Source organism: Triticum urartu, chromosome 2A (assembly GCF_056163025.1).
Source record: "Triticum urartu cultivar PI428250 chromosome 2A, HENAU_Tu73, whole genome shotgun sequence".
Classification (NCBI taxonomy): Eukaryota; Viridiplantae; Streptophyta; class Magnoliopsida; order Poales; family Poaceae; genus Triticum; species Triticum urartu.
The window spans coordinates 113478985-113504286 of NC_141874.1; the positions used below are offsets into that span (position 1 = coordinate 113478985).

The 25302-nt window shown below is 46.7% G+C and overlaps 1 protein-coding gene across 1 annotated transcript; it reads left to right on the forward strand.

Moving 5' to 3' along the window:
• The first annotated feature begins 23352 nt into the window (after positions 1-23352).
• Positions 23353-25054, forward strand: LOC125536135 (transcription factor MYB30). Its single transcript, XM_048699280.2, has 2 exons — positions 23353-23787; positions 23893-25054. Exons 1-2 carry the CDS (start codon positions 23655-23657, stop codon positions 24702-24704), a joined length of 945 nt encoding a protein of 314 aa, XP_048555237.2. The 5' UTR covers positions 23353-23654; the 3' UTR covers positions 24705-25054.
• The last annotated feature ends 248 nt before the right edge of the window (positions 25055-25302 follow it).

Here is a 25302-nt window from a genome sequence, read left to right on the forward strand (position 1 = left end):
AACTATCAAGCATCCAACTTCTCTTTAGTATTTAAAATTTATAACCAAAGCAAATTACCATGCTGTTCTAAAGGACTCTCAAAATAATATAAGTGAAGCATGAGAGATCAATTATTTCTATAAAATAATACCACCGCCGTGCTCTAAAAAATATAAGCGAAGCACTAGAGCAAAAATTATCCAACTCAAAAGATATAAGTGAAGCACATAGAGTATTCTAATAAATTCCAGTTCATGTGTGTCTCTCCCAAAAGGTATGCATAGCAAGGATGATTGTGTTAAACTGAAAGACAAAGACCCAAATCATACAAGACGCTCCAAGCAAAACACATATCATGTGGTGAATAAAAAATATAGCTCTAAGTAAAATTACCGATGGACGAAGGTAAAAGAGGGGATGCCTTCCAGGGCATCCCCAAGCTTAGGCTTTTGATTGTACTTGGATTTTACCTTGGGGTTCCTTGGGCATCCCAAGCTTAGGGTCTTGCCTCTCCTTGTTCCATAACCCATCTTTACCCAAAACTTGGAAACTTCACAACACAAAACTTAAAAAAAATCTCGTGAGCTCCGTTAGTAAAAGAAAACAAACCACCACTTCAAGGTACTGTAATGAACTCATTCTTTATTTAAATTGATGTTAAACCTACTGTATTCCAACTTTTCTATAGTTCATAAACTTTATTACTAGCCATAGATTCATCAAAGTAAGCAAACAACACACGAAAAACAGAATCTGTCAAAAACAGAACAGTCTATAGTAATCTGTAGTTTTAGAGTACTTATGGAACCCCAAAAATTATAAAATAAATTTCTGGACGTGAGGAATTTATCTATTAATCAGCTTCAAAAAGAATTAACTAAATATCACTCTCCAGTAAAAAATGGCAGCAAATCTCGTGACCGCTAAAGTTTCTGTTTTTTACAGCAAGATTGCAAATACTTTCCCCAAGTCTTCCCAAAAGTTCTACTTGGCACAAACACTAATTAAAAGAATAAAACCACATCTAAACAGAGGCTAGATGAATTATTTATTACTAAACAGAATCAAAAAGCAAGAAACAAAAATAAAATTGGGCTGCCTCCAAACAAGCACTATCGTTTAACACCCCTAGCTAGGCATAAAAATAAGGATAGATCTAGGTATTGTCATCTTTGGTATGCAACCCACATGTAGCTCTCATAATAGATTCATAAGGTAATTTAAATTTATTTCTAGGAAAGTTTTCCATGTCTTTCCTTAACGGAAATTGGAATATAATATTCCCTTCTTTCATATCAATAATTGCACAAATCGTTCTAAGGAAAGGTCTACCAAGAATAATAGGACATGAAGGATTGCAATATATATCAAGGACAATGAAATCTACGGGCACATAGCTAGCTCGGATCCTTAATAGCCTATCCCAACCATCTTTCAAAGATTCATCAAGTAAATAACGAAAAATTTCGGGATCATCTTCATCAAAATTATTCAAACTTTCATTGATAACCCTGGTAGGTCTTTCCATAGCATCATTATTCATGACCTTAGAGAGGACAGAGGGGCTATCCAGAGTAAAACCCGGGAGAGGACCCTTAGCCCTTTTCGAATTGGCCATGGCACAAGAAAAATAAAAGGGAAAAGGCGAATAAAACGACAAAGATGAAGTGGGGGAGGAAAACGAGAGGCAAATGGCAAATAATGTAATGCGAGGGATAAGAGTTTGTGATGGGTACTTGGTATGTCTTGACTTGTGCGTAGACTCCCCGGCAACGGCGCCAGAAATCCTTCTTGCTACCTCTTGAGCACTGCATTGGTTTTCCCTTGAAGAGGAAAGGGTGATGCGGCAAAGTAGCATAAGTATTTCCCTCAATTTTTGAGAACTAAGGTATCAATCCAGTAGGAGGCCACACGCAAGTCCCTCGTACCTACACAAACAAATAAGAACCTCGCAACCAACGCGATAAAGGGGTTGTCAATCCCTTCACGGTCACTTATGAGAGTGAGGTCTGACAGAGATGATAAGATAATATTTTCGATATTTTTATGATAAATAGTAAAAGTCAAGATTGCAAAATAAAAGGTAATAGAAATAGCTTGTTGACGGAAGATTAATAGAATGGAGAATAGACCCGGGGGGCATAGGTTTCACTAGTGGCTTCTCTCAAGATAGCATAAGTATTACGGTGGGTGAACAAATTACTGTCGAGCAATTGATAGAAAAGCGAATAATTATGAGAATATCTAGGCATGATCATGTATATAGGCATCACGTCCATGACAAGTAGACCGACTCCTGCCTGCATCTACTATTATTACTCCACACATCGAACGCTATCCAGCATGCATCTAGAGTATTAAGTTCATAAGAACATAGTAACACATTAGGTAAGATGACATGATGTAGAGGGATAAACTCAAGCAATATGATATAAACCCCATCTTTTTATCCTCGATCGCAACAATACAATATGTGTTGTTTCCCTTTCTGTCACTGGGATCGAGTACCGCAAGATTGAACCCAAAGCTAAGCACTTCTACCATTGCAAGAAAGATCAATCTAGTAGGCCAAACCAAACTGATAATTCGAAGAGACTTGCAAAGATAACCTATCATACATAAAAGATTTCAGAGAAGAATCAAATATTGTTCATAGAAAGACTTGATCATAAACCCACAATTCATCGGATCTCGACAAACACACCGCAAAAAGAGTTACATCGAATAGATCTCCAAGAAGATCGAGGAGAACTTTGTATTGAGATCCAAAGAGAGAGAGGAAGCCATCTTGCTAATAACTATGGACCCGAAGGTCTAAAGTAAACTACTCACACGTCATCGGAGGGGCCATGGAGTTGATGTAGAGGCCCTCCGTGATCGATGCCCCCTCCGGCGGAGCTCCGGAAAAGGCACCAAGATGGGATCTCTTGGGTACAGAAGGTTGCGGTGGTGGAAATAGTGTTTCGTGGTGCTCCTGGATGTTTTCAGGGTGTATGAGTATATATAGGAGGAAGAAGTAGGTCGGTTGAGCCATGAGGGGCCCACAAGGGGGGAGGGTGCGCCCAGGGGGGTAGGCACGCCCCCTGCCTCGTGGACTCCTCGTTGATTTCTTGATGTCCACTCCAAGTCCTCTGGATCACGTTTGTTCCAAAAATAACTCTCTCGAAGGTTTCATTCCGTTTGATGTTCCTTTTCTGCGAAACACTGGAATAGGCAAAAAAACAACAATTTGCACTGGACCTTGGGTTAATAGGTTAGTCCCAAAAATAATATAAAAGTGTATAATAAAGGCCATTAAACATCCAAAACAGAATATATAATAGCATGGAACAATCAAAAATTATAGATACGTTGGAGACGTATCACCAAGGCGCCAAGGAAGCCGTGGTCGGAGTGCACGCTGGAGGAGATCGTCAAGTTGGACGCAGAATCGACGAAGAGGAGGAATCGGAGGGCGGTCGTCAGGGTCAATGCCGACGCGGCCAAGTTCGCCGCCGAGCGCGATGCGATGGAGGCCGCGCGGCGCAAGGCCGCGGTCGACGAGAAGTAGGACATCGTCAACAAAGCGCACGCCCTCCTCTTGCTTGGCATGTGTTGTCTGGCCGGTTTCCCTGCAGTGGCCGTCGGCGTGGCGAGCACAGGCTTTGTCCAAGATGGCAGAGGCAACTCGACATCGAGGCCACCAATACCGCAACCAAAGCAAAGGAGGTGGCTCTTGCGATCATGAGCGTGGACTTGTCCAAGATGAGCGACAAGACGAGGGCCTGGTTCGAGGCCAGGCAAAAGGAGATGCTCGACGCCGACGACCTGAACTAGGTCGCCCGATCGGCCGTGGCCGTTCTTTTTGGAGGCTGGCATGGGTGCCGCTCACCCGCTGGGCCGCTGGCTGTGTGCCGGCGAGAACAACATTCATTTTGGGGGCCGGCTGTGTTGCCGGCAAGGACAACTATTCATTTTGGAGGTTGGTTGTGTTGCCGGCCGCTGCCTGTGTTGCTGGCGATGGACGTGTAGGCCGCTGGCTCTGTTGCCGGCCTGAACTAGGGCCGCTGGCCATGAACTAGGCTTGTCATTTGAAACATTGCTCTTTTTTAAAATAGAGGCGGACAAGACGGGGCAAACAGATGCGGCCGCGCACTGGACGCACTGCCACCGCATCCCAGGACACACCCGGACACGATCCCATTGTCCTACCGAAACGGGCATAATCCGGGCAAAACGGACGTCCGTTTGGGGTCGCGCGGTGGAGTTGGCCTAAATGAGCAGGAGCTTGTCAGCACTCAAGGCTCAAGGCCAACTCCACCGCGTGACCCCAAACGAACATCCGTATTTGTCCGTTTGGGTATCGAAAAGTGCGGACATCCGGGGACGAACGGTCGATCAACGCATCTGTGCCTAATGTTGCATGCGTCGCCTTGACCCCAAATGATCCGCCCCGAACTCATCAGCTGCCCCGCGCTTGCCGGAGCTCGCCGCCCGTGCCCGCCGCTACAGTAGAGCTCGCCGCCTACGCCCGCGCCCGCTCCTAGGGCCTGTCCGCCGCTGCAGCAGCCCTTGCCGCGCGACGCGCCTGCCCTGCTCGCACGCGCCCTCCATTGTCGCGCACCGCGCTGAGATCGCCCGTCGGGCACCACGCCAAGCTGCCCTGCTACTCGCCCACACGCTAACCTGCTCACCCGCCGCCACGCGTCGGCCTGAGCCGCTGTCGCCGCGCCCCGCGTAGAGCCGCCGTCGCCGCGCGTCGCCCTCCGCCGCTGTCGCCGCGCCCCACGCAGAGCTCCCCGGCAGCCCCGCAGCCCCGCGTTCGCCGTACCGCGCCTGCCCCGAGCTCCCAGACCGCCCCACGCATGCCGGAGCGCACCCGTCCCGCTCCGTAGCCCCGCCCCAAGCTACCCACCCGCCGCAACGCCGCCAGAGCGCGCCGCCCCGAGCTCCCCTAGCCGCGCGCCCTGCCTCCCGCGGTCCCCGCCCTGCCCCGCGCTCGCCACGCACCGCCCGAGCACGCCGGCCACCACCCGCCCCGCGCGCGCCGCCGCTGGCCCCTCCCCGCCCCGCGCTCGCCGCCACACCGCCCGAGCGTGCCGGCCGCGCCCCGCATGAACGGCCGCTTCGCCCCGCACGCGTCGCAACTGCATCCTGTGCCGGTGGCCTCACAGTCTCACTGATTTGTGGGCCAGAGGGAAGGCATGGGCGGACAGGAGCGGACGAGAGGGACGAGGAGAGCGTCTGTTTTCTGTCCGTTCGGGAGCATTCGTGGCTCAAGTTTGGTCTGGATTTGGGGTTGAGCCGGACAAAAACGGACGCGAACGGATGTGGTTGTCCGTTTAGGTATGCCCGTTGGGGCAGATTTTGACACATATGGACAAACCCAGACCATATGGGACACGCGGTGGAGTTGGCCTAAGGGTCACTACTGTTAGTACCGTACGATCGGCCTAACTAACTAGTAGTAAAAGCTATGGACGTGACGAAGCGATCGACCACATACGTAGGAGTACTACAAAACAAGTTCGATCTGTCAGGCACTCACTCAGTAGAAATGGAACCACTCTGATGAAGCTGTTAGGCCAACTCCATGCTACCTCTTGAGCACTGTGTTGATTTTCCCCGAAGAGGAAGGGATGATGCAGCAAAGTAGCGTAAGTATTTCCCTCAGTTTTTGAGAACCAAGGTATCAATCCAGTAGGAGGCTACGCGCCAGTCTCTCATACCTGCACAGAACAAATAAATCCTCGCAACCAACGCGATAAGGGGTTGTCAATCCCTACACGGCCACTTACGAGAGTGAGATCTGATAGATATGATAAGATAATATTTTTGGTATTTTTATGATAAAGATGCAAAGTAAAATAAAAGCAAAGTAAAAGAAAAGGAAAGGAAATAACTAAGTATTAGGAGATTAATATGATGAAGATAGACCCGGGGCCATAGGTTTCACTAGTGGCTTCTCTCGAGAGCATAAGTATTCTACGGTGGGTGAACATATTATTGTTGAGAAATTGACAGAATTGAGCATAGTTATGAGAATATCTAGGTATGATCATGTATATAGGCATCACGTCCGAGACAAGTAGACCGACTCCTGCCTGCATCTACTACTATTACTCCACTCATAGACCGCTATCCAGCATGCATCTAGAGTATTAAGTTAATGAAAACAGGGTAACGCCTTAAGCAAGATGACATGATGTAGCGGGATAAACTCATGAAATATGATGAAAACCCCATCTTGTTATCCTCGATGGAAACAATACAATACGTGCCTTGCTGCCCCTACTGTCACTGGGAAAGGACACCGCAAGATTGAACCCAAAGCTAAGCACTTCTCCCATTGCAAGAAAGATCAATCTATTAGGCCAAACCAAACTGATAATTCAAAGAGACTTGCAAAGATAACCAATCATACATAAAAGAATTCAGAGAAGATTCAAATATTGTTCATAGGTAGCCTTGATCATAAACCCACAATTCATCGGTCTCAACAAACACACCGCAAAAAGAAGATTACATCGAATAGTTCTCCACAAGAGAGGGGGAGAACATTGTATTGAGATCCAAAAAGAGAGAAGAAGCCATCTAGCTACTAACTATGGAGCCGTAGGTCTGAGGTGAACTACTCACACTTCATCGGAGGGGCTCTGGTGTTGATGTAGAAGCCCTCCGTGATCGATGCCCCCTCCGGTGGAGCTCCGGAACAGGCTCCAAGATGGGATCTCGTGGATACAGAAAGTTACGGCGGTGGAATTAGGGTTTTGGCTCTGTATCTGATCGTTTGGGGGTACGTAGGTATATATAGGAGGAAGGAGTACGTCGGTGGAGCAATAGGGGGCCCACGAGGGTGGAGGGCGCGCCTGGGGGGGTAGGCACGCCCCCTACCTCGTGGCCTCCTCTTTTGTGTCTTGACGTAGGGTCCAAGTCTCCTGGGTCTTGTTCGTTGAGAAAATCACGTTCCCGAAGGTTTCATTCCGTTTGGACTCCGTTTGATATTCCTTTTCTTCGAAACCCTAAAACAGGCAAAAACAGCAATTCTGGACTGGGCCTCCGGTTAATAGGTTAGTCCCAAAAATAATATAAAAGTGGATAATAAAGCCCAATAATGTCCAAAACAGTGGATAATATAGCATGGAGCAATCAAAAATTATAGATACATTGGAGACGTATCAAGCATCCCCAAGCTTAATTCTTGCTCGTCCTCGAGTAGGTAAATGATAAAAACAGAATTTTTGATGCGGAGTGCTACTTAGCACAATTTTAATGTAATTCTTTTTAATTGTGGTATGAATATTCAGATCCGAAAGATTCAAGACAAAAGTTCATAGTGACATAAAAATAATAATACTTCAAGCATACTAACAAATCAATTATGTCTTCTCAAAATAACATGGCCAAAGAAAGTTCATCCCTACAGAATCATATAGTTTAGTCATGCTCCATTTTTGTCACACAAGAATGCTCTCAGCATGCACAACCCCGATGACAAGCCAAGCAATTGTTTCATACTTTATTAATCTCAACCCTATAAAATTTTACGCAATATATGAGCGCGAGCCATGGACATAGCACTATGGGTGGAATAGAATATAATAAGGGGGGTTATGTGGAGAAGACAAAAAGGAGAAAGTCTCACATCAACGAGGCTAATAAATGGGCTATGGAGATGCCCACTGATTGATGTTAATGGAAGGAGTAGGGATTGCCATGCAACGAATGCACTAGAGCTTTAAATGTATGAAAGCTCAACAAAAGAAACTAAGTGGTGTGCATCCAACTTGCTTGCTCACGAAGACCTAGGGCACTTGAGGAGGCCCATTGTTGGAATATACAAGCCAAGTTCTATAATGAAAATTCCCACTATTATATGAAAGTGACAAAACAAGAGACTCTCTATCATGAAGATTGCGGTGCTACTTTGAAGCACAAGTGTGGCAAAGGATAGTAACATTGTCCCTTCTCTTTTTCTCTCATTTTTTGGGCCTTCTCCTTTTTATGGCCTTTCTCTTTCTCTTTTTTATGGCCTTTCTCTTTCTTTTTCTTTTTCTTTTTTTATAATTCCTCACTTGGGACAATGCTCTAGAAAATGATGATCATCACACTTCTATTTATTTACAACTCAATGATTACAACTCGATACTAGAACAAAAGATGACTCTATATGAATGCCTCCGGCGGTGTATCGGGATATGCAATGGACCAAGAGTGACATGTATGAAACAATTATGAACGGTGGATTTGCCACAAATACTATGTCAACTACATGATCATGCTAAGCAATACGACAATAATGAATGTGTCATGATAAACGGAATGGTGGAAAGTTACATGGCAATATATCTCGGAATGGCTATGGAAATGCCATAATAGGTAGGTATGGTGGCTGTTTTGAGGAAGATATAAGGAGGTTTATGTGTGAAAGTGCGTATCATATCACGGGGTTTGGATGCACCGGCGAAGTTTGCGCCAACTCTCAATGTGAGAAAGGGCAATGCACGGTACCGAAGAGGCTAGCAAGGATGGAAGGGTGAGAGTGCGTATAATCCATGGACTCAACATTAGTCATAAAGAACTCACATACTTATTGCAAAAATCTACAAGTCATCAAAAACCTCGGCACTACGCGCATGCTCCTAGGGGGATAGATTGGTAGGAAAATACCATCGCTCGTCCCCGAGTGCCACTCATAAGGAGGACAGTCAAATAACACCTCATGTTTCAAATTTGTTACATAACATTTACCATACGTGCATGCTACGGGACTTGCAAACTTCAACACAAGCATTTCTCAATTTCACAACTACTCAACTAGCACGACTTTGATATTATTACCTCCATATCTCAAAACAATAATCAAGCATCAAACTTCTCTTAGTATTCAAAACACTCATAAGAAAATTTTACTAATCTTGAATACCTAGAATATTAGGATTTTAAGCAAATTACCATGCTATTTAAGACTCTCAAAATAATCTAAGTGAAGAATGATAGATCAATAGTTTCTATAAAATAAATCCACCACCGTGCTCTAAAAGGTATAAGTGAAGTACTAGAGCAAAACTATATAACTCAAAAGATATAAGCGAAGCACACACAGAGTATTCTAACAAATTCCAAATCATGTATGGCTCTCTCAAAAGGTGTGTACAGCAAGGATGATTGTGGTAAACTAAAAAGTAAAGACTCAAATCATACAATACGCTCCAAGCAAAACACATATCATGTGGCGAATAAAAATATAGCTCCAAGTAAAGTTACCGATAGAAATAGACGAAAGAGGGGATGCCATCCGGGGCATCCCCAAGCTTTAGCTTTTAGGTGTCCTTAGATTATCTTGGGGGTGCCATGGGCATCCCCAAGCTTAGGCTCTTGCCACTCCTTGTTCCATAATCCATCAAATCTTTACCCAAAACTTGAAAATTTCACAACACAAAACTCAAAGTAGAAAATCTCGTGAGCTCCGTTAGCGAAACAAAAGACCACTTCATGGTACGGTAATGAACTCATTCTTTATTTATATTGGTGTTAAACCTACTGTATTCCAACTTCTCTATGGTTTATAAACTATTTTACTAGCCATAGATTCATCAAAATAAGCAAACAACACACGAAAAACAGAATCTGTCAAAAACAGAACAGTCTGTAGTAATCTGTAGTTAGGGCAAGATCTGGAACCCCAAAAATTCTAAAATAAATTGCTGGACGTGAGGAATTTATCTATTAATCATCTGCAAAAATAATTAACTAAGTAGCACTTTCCAAATAAAAATGGCAGCAGTTCTCGTGAGCGCTAAAGTTTCTGTTTTTTACAGCAAGTGTAACAAGACTTTCCCCAAGTCTTCCCAACGGTTCTACTTGGCACAAACACTAATTAAACACAACCAAACTTGATGAAGTATTGCCTCTTAAATCGTAGAGTGGCGCAGCTCAAGAAAATGTTTCTGAGGTGCCTGCACCAACTAGAGAGGAAGTTGATGATGATGATCATGAAACTTCAGTTCAAGTTGCTACTGAACTTCGTAGGTCCACAAGGACATGTTCCGCACCAGAGTGGTACGGCAACCCTGTCCTGAAAATCATATTGTTAGATAATGGTGAACCTTCGAACTATGAAGAAGCAATGGCGGGCCCAAATTCCGACAGATGGCTGGAGGCCATGAAATCCGAGATAGGATCCATGTATGAAAACGAAGTATGGACTTTGACTGACTTGCCCGATGATCGGCGAGCCATAGAAAATAAATGGATCTTTAAGAAGAAGACAGACGTAGATGGTAATGTGACCATCTATAAGGCTCGGCTTGTCGCTAAGGGTTATCGACAAGTTCAAGGGGTTGACTACGATGAGACTTTCTATGATTATGAGATATGGCAAATGGATGTTAAAACGGCATTCCTTAATGGTTTCCTTAAGGAAGAATTGTATATGATGCAGCTGGAAGGTTTTGTCGATCCTAAGAATGTTGACAAGGTGTGCAAGCTCCAACGCTCAATCTATGGGCTGGTGCAAGCATCTCGGAGATGGAACATTCGATTTGATGAGATGATCAAAGCGTTTGGGTTTACGCAGACTTATGGAGAAGCCTGTGTTTACAAGAAAGTGAGTGGGAGCTCTGTAGCATTTCTCATATTATATGTGGATGACATACTATTGATGGGAAATGATATAGAATTCTTGGAAAGCATAAAGGCCTACTTGAACAAGTGTTTTTCAGTGAAGGACCTTGGAGAAGCTCCTTATATATTAGGCATCAAGATCTATAGAGATAGATCGAGACGCCTCATTGGTCTTTCACAAAGTACGTACCTTGACAAGATATTGAAGAAGTTCAATATGGATCAGTCCAAGAAGGGGTTCTTGCCAGTATTGCAAGGTATGAGATTGAGCACGGCTCAATGCCCGACCACGACAGAAGATAGAGAAAAGATGAGTGTCGTCCCCTACGCCTCAGCCATAGGGTCTATCATGTATGCCATGCTGTGTACCAGACCTGATGTAAACCTTGCCGTAAGTTTGGTAGGAAGGTACCAAAGTAATCCCGGCATGGAACGCTGGACAGCGGTCAAGAATATCCTGAAGTACCTGAAAAGGACTAAGGATATGTTTCTCGTTTATGGAGGTGACGAAGAGCTCGTCGTAAAGGGTTACGTCGATGCTAGCTTCGACACAGATCTGGATGACTCTAAGTCACAAACCGGATACATGTATATTTTGAATGGTGGGGCAGTCAGCTGGTGCAGTTGCAAGCAAAGCGTCGTGGCGGGATCTACATGTGAAGCGGAGTACATGGCAGCCTCGGAGGCAGCACAAGAAGCAATCTGGATAAATGAGTTCATTACCGACCTAGGAGTTGTTCCCAATGCGTCAGGCCTAATGACTCTCTTCTGTGACAACACTGGAGCTATTGTCCTTGCCAAGGAGCCCAGGTTTCACAGGAAGACCAGGCATATCAAGCGTCGCTACAACTCCATTCGTTAAAATTTTCAAAATGGAGACATAGATATTTGTAAAGTGCATACGGACCTGAATGTCGCAAATCCGTTGACTAAACCTCTTCCTCGAGCAAAACATGATCAACACCAGAACTCTATGGGTGTTCGATTCATCACAATGTAACTAGATTATTGACTCTAGTGCAAGTGGGAGACTGTTGGAAATATGCCCTAGAGGCAATAATAAAATGGTTATTATTATATTTCCTTGTTCATGATAATTGTCTATTATTCATGCTATAATTGTGTTATCTGGAAATCGTAATACATGTGTGAATACATAGACCACAACATGTTCCTAGTGAGCCTCTAGTTGACTAGCTCGTTGATCAATAGATGGTTACGGTTTCCTGACCATGGACATTGGATGTCATTGATAACGGGATCACATTATTAGGAGAATGATGTGATGGACAAGACCCAATCCTAAGCATAGCGCAAGATCGTGTAGTTCGTCTGCTAAAGCTTTTCTAATGTCAAGTATCTTTTCCTTAGACCATGAGATTGTGCAACTCCCGGATACTGTAGGAATACTTTGGGTGTGCCAAACGTCACAACGTAACTGGGTGACTATAAAGGTGCACTACGGGTATCTCCGAAAGTGTCTGTTGGGTTGGCACGAATCGAGACTGGGATTTGTCACTCCGTATGACGGAGAGGTATCTCTGGGCCCACTCTGTAAGACATCATCGTAATGAGCTCAATGTGACTAAGGGTTGGTCACGGGATGATGTGTTATGGAACGAGTAAAGTGACTTGCCGGTAACGAGATTGAACGAGGTATTGTGATACCGACGATCGAATCTCGGGTAAGTAACGTACCGATTGACAAAGGGGATTGTATACGGGATTGCTTGAATCCTCGACATCGTGGTTCATACGATGAGATCATCGTGGAACATGTGGGAGCCAACATGGGTATCCAGATCCCGCTGTTGGTTATTGACCGGAGAGTTGTCTCGGTCATGTCTGCATGGTTCCCGAACCCGTAGGGTCTACACACTTAAGGTTCGATGACGCTAGGGTTATTAGGAAGACTTGTATGTGATTACCGAATGTTGTTCGGAGTCCCGGATGAGATCCCGGATGTAACGAGGAGTTCCAGAATGGTACGAAGGTGAAGATTTATATATAGGAAGTTGTCATACGGTCACCGGAAAGATTCGGGGGCATATCGGTATTGTACCGGGGCCACCGGAGGGGTTTCGGGGGTCCACCTCTCTCGGAGGGCCTCATAGGCCGTAGAGGAAAGGGAACCAGCCCCAAGTGGGCTGGGCGCATCCCCCCTTGGGCCCATGCGCCTAGGGTTGGGGGGTAACCCTAGAGGGGGCGCCCCTTGCTTGGGGGGCAAGCCACCCCCTTGGCCGCCGCCGCCCCCCTCTAGATGATCTAGAGGGGGCCGGCCCCCTTCCTCCTTCCCCTATAAATAGAGGGGCAAGGGGAGGGCTGCATACCACATCAAAGGCGCAGCCCCTCCCCTTCCCAACACCTCTCCTCCTCCGTTAAGAGCTTGGCGAAGCCCTGCCGGAGTACTGCCGTTCCACCACCACCACGCCGTCGTGTTGCTGTTGGAGCTCTCTTCCTCAACCTCTCCCTCCTCCTTGCTGGATCAAGGCGTGGGAGACGTCTCCGCTCCGTACGTGTGTTGAACGCGGAGGTGCCGTCCGTTCGGCGCTAGGATCATCGGTGATTTGGATCACGTCGAGTACGACTCCATCAACCCCGTTCTCTTGAACGCTTCCGCACGCGATCTACAAGGGTATGTAGATGCACTCCTCTCCCTCTCGTTGTTAGATGACTCCATAGATCTTGGGGATGCGTAGAAAATTTTAAATTTCTGGTACGATCCCCAACACAAATCAACGAAGCTATTTAGATGGGTAGCGGCATCTTCACTAGGAAGGCCGGAAAACGGATCTTTCATGACAAGATTCAGCAAAGCAGTATTAATTTCACAAGATTCAGCATCGGTAAGAGGAGCATTCGGAGTGCTAATAAAATCATTATTGTTGGTATTGGTTAAGTCACACAATTTAGTGTTATCTTGAGCCATCGTGACGAGCAAGCAAACTAACACACAAGCAAACAAAAAGCAAGCGGGCAAAAAGAGGCAAATAGAGAAAGAGAGGGAGGATAGAGAGAGAGGGCGAATAAAACGGCAAGGGCGAAGTGGGGGAGAGGAAAACGAGAGGCAAATGGCAAATAATGTAATCCGGGAGATAAGGGCATGTGATGGGTACTTGGTATATTGACTTTTGCGTAGACCTCCCCGGCAACGGCGCCAGAAATCCTTCTTGCTACCTCTTGAGCACTGCGTTGGTTTTCCCCGGAGAGGAAGGGATGATGCAGCAAAGTAGCGTAAGTATTTCCCTCAGTTTTTGAGAACCAAGGTATCAATCCAGTAGGAGGCTACGCGCCAGTCCCTCGTACCTGCACAAAACAAATAAATCCTCGCAACCAACGCGATAAGGGGTTGTCAATCCCTACACGGCCACTTATGAGAGTGAGATCTGATAGATTTGATAAGATAATATTTTTGGTATTTTTGTGATACAGATGCAAAGTAAAATGAAAGCAAAGTAAAAGCAAAGGAAATAACTAAGTATTGGGAGATTAATATGATGAAGATAGACCCGAGGGCCATAGGTTTCACTAGTGACTTCTCTCGAGAGCATAAGTATTCTACTGTGGGTGAAAAAATTACTGTTGAGCAATTGACATAATTGAGCATAGTTATGAGAATATCTAGGTATGATCATGTATATAGGCATCACGTCTGAGACAAGTAGACCGACTCCTGCCTGCATCTACTACTATTACTCCACACATCGACCGCTATCCAGCATGCATCTAGAGTATTAAGTTAATGAAAATATAGTAACGCCTTAAGCAAGATGACATGATGTAGAGGGATAAACTCATGCAATATGATGAAAACCCCATCTTGTTATCCTCGATGGCAACAATACAATACGTGCCTTGCTGCTCCTACTGTCACTGGGAAAGGACACCGCAAGATTGAACCCAAAGCTAAGCCCTTCTCCCATTGAAAGAAAGATCAATCTAGTAGGCCAAACCAAACTGATAATTCGAAGAGACTTGCAAAGATAACCAATCATACATAAAAGAATTCAGAGAAGATTCAAATATTGTTCATAGATAGACTTGATCATAAACCCACAATTCATCAGTCTCAACAAACACACCGCAAAAAGAAGATTACATCAAATAGTTCTCCACAAGAGAGGGGGAGAACATTGTATTGAGATCCAAAAAGAGAGAAGAAGCCATCTAGCTACTAACTATGGAGCCGTAGGTCTGAGGTGAACTACTCACACTTCATCGGAGGGGCTATGGTGTTGATGTAGAAACCCTCCGTGATCGATGCCCCCTCCGGCGGAGCTCCGAAACAGGCCCCAAGATGGGATCTCGTGGATACAGAAAGTTACAGCGGTGGAATTAGGGTTTTGGCTCCGTATCTGATCGTTTGGGGGTACGTAGGTATATATAGGAGGAAGGAGTACGTCGGTGGAGCAACAGGGGGCCCACGAGGGTGGAGGGCGCGCCCCCCTACCTCGTGGCCTCCTCTTTTGTGTCTTGACGTAGGGTCCAAGTCTCGAGGATCTTGTTCGTTGAGAAAATCATGTTCCCGAAGGTTTCATTCCATTTGGACTCCGTTTGATATTCCTTTTCTTCGAAACCCTAAAACAGGCAAAAAACAGCAATTCTGGGCTGGGCCTCCGGTTAATAGGTTAGTCCCAAAAATAATATAAAAGTGGATAATAAAGCCCAATAATGTCCAAAACAGTAGATAATATAGCATGGAGCAATCAAAAATTATAGATACGTTGGAGGCGTATCACTCCACCACGCGACCCCATCCTATCCGGACCCGTCTGTTTGGGGTAAAACGGACAAACGAGGCGGCCCAGTGCGCGACGGCCCGGACCCATCTGGTCCGTTTTGTGTCCGGGCCGACCCATTTCGAGTGCATCTTTGCGTCGGGTTTGGGTCGCCGCGGACACCGAACGGACACGTCGCTCGGCCGCGTCTGGCCGCGTGGCGGGGCGGCCACCTACCTCCCACCCGCCAACGTCAATGCACACTGGTAGCCGACCCCACCTGTCATCGGCCCAGTGGAAGGTCGTCGTCCTTCTTAAATGGGGAACCCGTGGACCGATCGTCGTCCACACTACCCCACTCCATCTCGCGGCCTCCTCGAAACCCGACCGCGCTAAACCCTAGCCCTCCCTTATCGAGCTCGTCGGCCGGCCACCTCGAAGCCATGGGCTTCTGGAACCGCAAGGGGAAGCACGACGGCGAGGCCGGATCCTCGTCGGGGCGCCGCACCGGCTCCGTGAAGAAGGAGGCCGCCACGCCGGGCCCCCGCGCCGCCCGCTTTCTCCATCGCCCCCATGTCCGCCGGCGAGCGCGGCCGGCACTACATCCGCGCGTCGGTGTGCCGCCGTTATTGGGAGACGAGGACGCCGCTCCCCTGGAGCGACGTCCACCTCCCCAACAGCTGGCACCTGTCCGCCAATCGTGTGCCGATCCCGTGACCGCGTTCCACCCGGACCTGCTGGGCCAGGGGTGGGGCTGGTCCTACACTACACCGGAGATGGCCGCCGCCGTGGGCGTGAACTGGTGCGCCACTCCGCCGCAGGCACCGGAGCAGGAGGCGGCGCCACGGGAGGAGGTCGTGCAGGCACCTCCCGCCGTCCAGCCCGCCCCCGTCTACCACGCACCGCCGGCCCACCTCTGGACGCCGCCAGCCTACGTGGACCTCGTCAGTGACGCCAGTGGCCACTGAAGATGGTGATGGCGACGACATCGACGAGCACGGGCAGGAGCGCGCTGGCGGCGGCCGTTTTTTATTTTCTTTTTTATGTTTAATTATGTCAAGTTGGACGTGAAACTAGACCGTTTTGTGGCTGTGACGATCCTAACTAAGTTTTATGTTTATTAAACTGCGCTTATTTAATTTTTTAGTCATTTTATTTACGTTTTTCTATTTTTTTAAATCATGTTCAACGCATACGTGATTTGGGATGCGGCCGCGCGGTGGGCGCATGCACGACCCAACGGACAAGACCGGACACGGGCGAACCCATCGCCGCCCCAAAGAAATAAAATTCGGTCAAATCGGACGTTCGTTTGAGATCGCGCGGTGGAGATGGCGTTACTACGTGTGTGGTGTAGAGATCGTAGAGGACACAAGCTGACAAGTATTATTGCTTTGCTATGCAGGAGTAGCAAGCACGTGCGATCGGTGGATAATCTTGTAAAACACGGCCGTGCCCGCCGCTGGTTTCGCGGAATGCGCAGCCGTATACTCCCTCAGCAGCCGGCCGGGCGGCCGGGTTTAATCGTCAGGCATGGACAAGGAGCCGTAGCAGGCGTCTAGGGCCGGCCAGGCCGCGTCAATTCTGTGGACGGGGACGGGACTGGAGATCAGCAGAGCACATGCGTGTACGCATATCTCGGTTTGACCCAGTCTAGCAGATATGGCCCTGTCGTGAGTACTACGAGTAGCAGCATTCACACGACATGGAGGCTCTAGAGACCTAGGTAAGGTACGGCCGTGAACAACGGGTACCACTGCCGCAGATCTAGAGCCGTGGCGCCACCAGCTCTCCTTTTTCTTTCTGCCATGTGACACGAGTAAATAGCCACGAGAAAAATCTATTGTCGCGCAATATGTTAGGCTACAGGATTCCAAATGCAGCATTTCAGGAACCGTCAGAAAGATATTTCAACGTATCCCCTCGTTTCAGGATTTATCTTTTTACTAATAAAATCATTAGTGCCATTAGTGTTTCTGTCCGTCCGTCTAAAATTACATCGAAATTGCCGTCAATTACCCACTACGTCACCTGTAAATAAAAAATGATTTGATTTTTTTTTCAAAGTCGCTCGGTCTTATAAAGTGTTACCCTTATGTATGTGATAAGCACACAACCACCGCAATGGCTAAGGCCTCAGTCTTCCACACTTGAGACCCTGGTTTGATATCATGGGGCTAAGCTATTCTCTCATTTTCTCTCTAAACAGCAAGCACGCTTCCTCCTATGAACGCTTCCTCCTACGAATGGGGCATGATGTTCTTTCTTTTTTAATTTCATTTTTGCTTTTTATTTTCTCATTTTAGTTTTTGTTTTTCCTTTTTTAAATTATTTTTGGATTTCCAAAAAAATCTAAATTTCAACAAGTTGTGTGTTTAAAAAAATAGACAAATAATAAAATGTTTGTGGATTCAAAATATGTTCGGGAAATCATAAAATATTCATCATTTAAAAAAATGTTTGCATGTCATAAAAACATGCACGATTTCAAAAAAAATATGTGAAATAAAAAATGTCATGATTTTTAAAAAATGCTCGTGTATTCAAAACATATTCGGGAATTTTTCAAAATATGCATGAAATTATAGAAAATGTTCACAAAAATTCAAACAGACCCGTAAAAAACGAGCAAAATGAACCGTCACTTACATAGAGGTTTTTTTAGGGGATCATTAGAGGTTGTTTTATGATTTTATTTAGTCCATCGTGTGTCGAGTAAATAAAAGGATTCTGTGTTCTATACAACGTTGAGCCCCCAAAAAATTGACACAACTTCCTATCGGTTAGTTTTTGTAACCTATATGAAAATGACCAAATGTATAATTTGCTTTCGTACATAACTATGTTTATTCCGGTACAACTGTTTTACTGGTCATGGAAAACACCGTGATGCTAGGTCAAGGTGAGACACATTATTTATCAGTCTAGCTCAGGCAGGGTCCATCAATGTCGTTTGCCTAGCCGAAAAATCTAGGAAATCAAGTCATGATGAGACCATCACATTTTCAGTTTTCGAAATGACATTTTGAAAGTCCCTTATCTCATCATGACATGATTCAGACGTAGTTTATGAAATGACAATTTAAAAGTCTTTATCTCATCCCGGCATAATCTGCATAATATAATTATTTTTCTCCTTTTGCAACGTATGGACATATTGCTAGTATTTACCAAACCACTAAGCGTCATGATGTTCAGTGGATGTGGTTGTATTATAGGTCATCGTGGATCAAACTTCAGGTTTAATGCCTTGGTTGTCTACCAAGCTGAATACGTTTTCCAATGATCAAAGTGTGTCATTCAAGTATGTGGCATCCATGTCGAGATCGACAATCTTCTAACTCCGGTAACTCATCAATACAACAAGTGAAAGTTATACCTTGCAGTTCATCTGGTTAGAGCGGAACGGTCGCGTCATGTCTTTGAGAATAGGTCCTTCTCTTGCACTCGGGTAGTTAGGCTTATATGCGGAGTTCCAACTTTGGAAGAGAGCGAAGGATAGAAATGATTTTGGGGAGTTGTCTCGTTTTCTATCATGGGGCGGAGTCGAGTTAATTGCTAGTGATTCACTCGGCTTGTAAATTGGAACCGTTCTCTCCTTAATACACAAGGCACGCAACTCTCTTGTGTGGTCTTAATTTGTTTATAAAATATACTCCCTTCGATCAAAATTAATTGGCATGGCTCTAGTACAACTTCGGTACAAAGTTGTATTAAAGCCGCGTCAACTAATTTTGATCGGAGGGAGTACCAGAGATTTTTTGTATCAATATTAAAGTTTCCCCTCCCTACTGATTATCAACTGGGAACAATAATGGCTGGTTAATCAAGAAAAATAGGGGGGAAACATGATACAACAGTCCAAACCCTACCCAAGCTAGATTTTTTAGGGAAAATTGGGGCTTTTAATGTCAACATCAGAAACATAATACAACTTGCAGTCAACATCCAACACATTCTGTGCCTTATAATCTTTCAAAAGGAAGACTGAGATTTTCCAGCAATAGCCTATTACGACATAATGAGAAAACAAGGCGTCCTTGCAAAGTTAGGCGCAATATTGTAGTAGAGCAATCTCCGGTAGAATGTCTAGCAAGAGCAGGTACTACTCCACTGGAGTTCCTTAAGATGAAGAAAACATTATCAAATCCTTGCATTGAGGCATTGAAGCAAAGATGATGCCTTATATCCCAGTGTCTCGGTCTCGATGGAATATTGTTTTGCTTTAGTATCGCAGGGTTTGCAATCTGTGAAAAAAGAAGAAGCCTCATCCAGAGAGTGCACGAGCAATCAGAGCATCAAGAACGAGCGCTTAGGTTTGACTTCCAATGACGAAACAATATACAAGGGGATGGCTTGGACACAAATTGAAATGTAAAGAACAAAAAAGGCAAGTTAGGTGCCCCCCCCCCCCCCCCCCCCCCCCGCGCTCGCCCATGGACATCACCATGTCGAAGTCACGTCCGAGATTCCAAGCCGGGCCCCGGACACCTATTAAGTCACCAACAAGGGCTAAAGATAAGGTAGCACAAGAAGAGGTGAATATTTTCCTTGATTCTTATCCACTTGATATGATGAAGGATAATATGTTTCCTGATGAATAGAACCTTTTGTACTTAGGTGTGAAGTAGGTGCATGATAAAGAATGAAGAGATGCACATTCAGATGTGTGTAACTACCATACCACCTACACCCGGCACTGCCGAACTCGACTAATAACCTCTCAAGCGCTAAGGGGGTCAACTATTGAAAAAATAGAAGTGGTGGGGATCAAACTATTGAAAAATATTTTCCCATGCATGTATAGGTGTCCCTTTGAGGAGGTGGCTTATGTGGTGATGTGGCAAGCGCATGTTCAGATAAATAGAGTAGTGTGGATAGCCTACTTAACTATATAGGACACCACAAGTGTTTTAACTATCATGGTGCAATTTGCACCTTTATATACTAAAAAAGTTATATAAATAAATTAATTAAATAATGTCAAAATTCGCACACAATTTACACGAAAATTGCATTTTCTATAATATGCAAGAATACGCATATAGTAGTGAAAAATTGCAAAAACATGTTTCAAAAAAGGAGTGAATTAGTGGCATTGTTATTACCCTTAAAGAATAAAGAAAATGAAATAATAGCTAGAAACATAAAAAAGGAAATTTTATAGGGAAGAATGAATTAGTGGCGTTGGTATTACCCTTAAAGAAGAAAGAAAAATGAAATATAAGCTAGACAAAGACAAAATAATGAAGTTTTATAAGGAAGAATGAATGGGTGACGTTGATATTACCCTTTAAGCAGAAAAAGCGAAAAATAATTGAAAAAAACTTGCACGCAACCTTGCACTAAAATTGCACCTTTCGTAATATGGAAAAGTATAGTTTAGACACATATTGTATAGTACTTACGTGTATACAATTTGTAAGAAAGAATGAATTGGTGACATTGGTATTACCCCTGAAAAAAAGAATTAAAATGAATAATGACACGAATTGCACACAACTTACATGAAAATAACACATTTATACAATATGCAAGTATAAACATACAATAGTGCAATCTTTGAAAAAAAAAACAATTTAAGAAGGAATAAACTAGTAGGACTGTTATTATCCTTAATGAAGAAATCAAATCAAATAAAACTAAATCAAAATCAAAATGATGAACTCCTATAAGGAAGAATGGATTTGTGACATTCAATTACCCATAACAAATAAAATATAATATAACAAATAATGACAAAATTTGCACATGATTTACGTAGAAATTGATTATTTATAATATAAGAACAAGGATATGATAGTGAAAGTTTTGCAAAAAATAACTTTTCAAAGACAGAATGACTTAGTGGCATTGCTATTACCCTTAAAAAAGAAAGAAAGAAAAGAATGTTTTATAAGAAAAATGAATTAGTGGCATTGGTTCGAAACCTAAAATAGTTAGTTCCTGCCTGCACAAGCTAGACATCCGAGGATATATCAAATATGCAAGGGATAGACAGTGCAATGCATAGACAAAAGAGCAAACAGTAACGACTACAGGCCCATTACCATGATCAATTGACCCAAAAAGAGAGTAAGTTGAAAACAACAAGCCTAAAACAGGACAAAACACGCAGTAGAAGAAAAAAAAAACGAGCATGAATCTTAAAAGCCAAAATCAATGGCCAGAAAATCGACTGATCCAAATCCAAAATTCTGTTGACTGACATATCGCTAAAGTGATTTAACAAAACAGGCGTGTGCATCAATGCCCGGGGCATCCCTTTTTTTCTACCGGAAGAAACTACCGTTGATGCTCGGTCTACTGGCTGTAGTATGAGATTTGGAACCTGTGATAATATGATTTGTACACTTCTTAAACCCGGTTCAGAGTGGTGTACTACACCTGCAAGCAAAGCAACTGGCAAAATTCCCGGTGGTACACAAATAATCATTTCTTGGTTAAGGGACAACCGCAGAGGGCATGCATGCAAGGGTAGGCTACTCCTACACGCCTACTACACCAAAGCGAGGTCTCTTGTACTTGTGTCCGTAGACAAGGTGTTGACTTTTTTGCTCATACCTTTACTCCTGTTCGTTGACCTTCTCGTCACGCAGCTAGCCGACGCATGTGCCGCTGCTACTACTTCCACCGGCCTACGTACGGAGGACGTAGAGTACTGACTACATAGCAAGTCATGAATACACTTGCATGCATCCGGGCCGTCCAGAGTCCGATCGGCCGGACGTCCTTGCTCACGCGTTACAGCTCTGAGCTGGTGAGCCTGCCCGCCCGCCTGGTTGGTGCACGATGCACAGTGCACCCTCCTCGTCTACATTTACTTTGGGTGCATGCATGCATGGTACCAATGGCGCAGCAGCTTAAAGTACCAAGGCGCACACGAGCCGGCCCGGCCGGCCATTACTCCACTCCCACTGCCGCTCCGCTTTACTCATGCCTCCCCTGCGCCGCATGCCCGCCGCTCGCTCTCCCGTCACACAAAGGTGACGGTCGATCGACCGATGGATCACAAGGGTGAAAAACGCTGGCGGAAAAGGCCACCTTTAATGCGGGCCTCCGGCCGGCCGGAGAAGTTACCGATGCGCATGTCAGCGTGTGCGTGTGCATGTGTGTGGCGCTGACCGGCGGCTGCGGGCGGTCAAAGTTAGACCCTGCGGCCCGCGGTGGCGCCGCGCGATCTGGATTAACTCCGGCGGGAGGCGGCCGGGATTCCAGCGCTGGCCGTGACGCGCGCACCATGGAAAGGGGCGCTAGCTACCGGAGTCCGTCTGTCCGTTTGTTTGTTTGGAAAAGCGTTTGATTTCGAGATGCCAGCTCAGCTCAGACCCACCCAGAACGAGTCAAAGGTTTGCATGGATGGACACCAGCGGTGCTCTCGCTTGGCATGCAATGCGTGCATGCATGCAGACGAACCCTCCTGGAGTTGGAGGAGGTTTGCGGTGCGACAAACATGCTTAGCACACGCGCCGAGTTGGACTTTGGCCGTGGCTTGTAACACCAAACTATAACGTGCAGTGTGATTGTTCTCGGATTTTTTTTCTTTTTCGTTTCCGTTTGGGAGACGGCGGCCGGAGGTAACGGGCCATGGCGTGGCACGCAGGGCGCAACATGGCATATGGTGCCACGCCACGGCCACGCAGAGCGGGCGGGCGTGCGATTAATGCACGCGGCATCCATCGCATCGCAAGGCGGCATGCACAGTGTCGCAGCTGCAGCTGCAGTGTACCGCCCCACCACCAGGCTGACTTTGCCACGAGACCGGAGTAAATGCACACTCTGGCCACTTTCCCTTTCTCCCTGCCTCTCCACGCACCTCCCTATCTCCCTCTCTCTCTATTTTGACTGCTCAAGGAAGGAGCCATGGCTCGCAGGCTACAGTACTCCTACCACCCTGGCTAGCTGTCTCGGTATCCTGGCCGTGGTAAAAGCGGCCGGGAGCTAAACAGCCCAGGTAATCGCAAGGTCAGCGCCGTGCTTTGCTCTGGGCCTTGGGCGTGACCACCGAGCGTAACCGTGTATATATACGCGCCTACACCGCACCCCTGCTCTGGACCCTGCAGCGAGCGAGCCTTGCTTGTCCTCCTCCTCCCTCACCCCGCTCCCTCCAGCGCACCACAGCCTCCGTCTCCACCTCACCTCAGTCTAGCCTCCTCTCCTCACCTCACTCCCTTTGTAGCGTAGCAGCGGCCCGCGTCACGCGATCCTGCTCGTATACGGCGCCGGTGGCTAGACCTCTTGTCCCCGCCCATCTCGCAACTGCAGCAAAAGGCGACCGACCCCTCCGTCCCTTTCTCCCTCTCATCCCGTTCGGTGTAGCCGAGGTAGCAAGCGGGGGAGCGGGAGAGAGCATGGGGAGGCCGCCGTGCTGCGACAAGGAGGGCGTCAAGAAGGGCCCCTGGACGCCGGAGGAGGACCTCGTGCTCGTCTCCTACGTCCAGGAGCACGGCCCCGGCAACTGGCGCGCCGTCCCCACCAGGACCGGTACGCATCCGTCCATCTTCTTCTTCTTCTTCTTCTTGCCGGTTTTTGTCTTCGTTTTCTGTGGATCACGTGGTTGATTGTGGACTAAATCCCTCTGGTGTGCAGGCCTGATGCGGTGTAGCAAGAGCTGCCGGCTCCGGTGGACCAACTACCTGCGCCCGGGGATCAAGCGCGGCAACTTCACCGACCAGGAGGAGAAGCTCATCGTCCACCTCCAGGCGCTGCTCGGCAACAGGTGGGCCGCGATCGCCTCCTACCTCCCCGAGCGCACCGACAACGACATCAAGAACTACTGGAACACGCACCTCAAGCGCAAGCTGCAGGCGGGGGGCGACGCGGCGGCCAAGCCGGCGGCCCAGAGGCCCGCCTCCTCCTCCAAGGGCCAGTGGGAGAGGCGGCTGCAGACGGACATCAACATGGCGCGCCGCGCGCTGCGCGAGGCGCTGACCACGCTCGACGACATCAAGCCGCAGCAGCCCGACGCGGCCGACGGCGTCAATGGGCCTGCCGCAGCCGGCGCCGACAGCGGCAGCCCGGCGGCCTCGAGCTCGTCGGCCGCGTCGCTGTCCCAGTGCTCGCCCTCCGCGGCCGGTCCGTACGTGCTCACCACCGCGAACATCTCGCGGATGCTCGACGGGTGGGCTAGCAAGGGCCGCAGCGCCGTCCCCGCGGCCGACAGCCCCTCCGGCTCGTCGGCGTCGGAGGTTTCCTACGGCAGCGGCGCGGCCGCCCGTGCGCTGGGGTCCGCGTTCGAGTACGACAGGAAGCCGGCCGTTCTGGCGCCGGATCAGACGCAGCTGAACGCGATCGAGACGTGGCTCTTCGCCGACGACAACAGCAACAACGACCACCATGGCCACGGAGGCGGCGGCAGCGGCCTGCTCGGCGTCCCCGCCACCCTGGGCTACCCTTTCTAGCTAGCTCCACCGTGCCAAGTTATCAAGGTCGATGTTCCCCTAGCTCGCGTTAGTGATGTGAGGAGTGTGCTCACTGCATGCCCACCTAACGAAAACTACATAGATCCTCTAGTAGTAGTACCTCGGTGGCTATGGCAATCAGCTTCCTTGGTCTCCTGTGTTACTTAGGATCTGCATAGTTTTCATTTAGGGAAAAGAAGGGAGGTTGTGGTAGCTAGCGCTCCTGTTATTTACTGCTGTAACTGTGACTTGGTACTATGTTCATGGGTTTTGGGTTCTGTACTTTGAAGTAGATCCGCTGTTTGCAAGCTGCAAAATGTGGACGAATAAAGTCAGTGTGTCAATTAGTACATGTCATGTCTTCCATCACTAATTAACCACTATGCCAAATACTGGTACCTGTCATATATCTATCACTAATTAAGTAAGTTGATTAATCTTTGGAGTATGTCAATTACTGCCTGTCATATATTTCTACCACTAATTGGCCAGTATGCCAAATACTGGTACATGTCGTATATATGTATCACTAGTTATGCCAGTAAGTTGATTAATCATCTATCTGTCTTTAAGTGGGGAAATAGTTTCATTTTGTTTC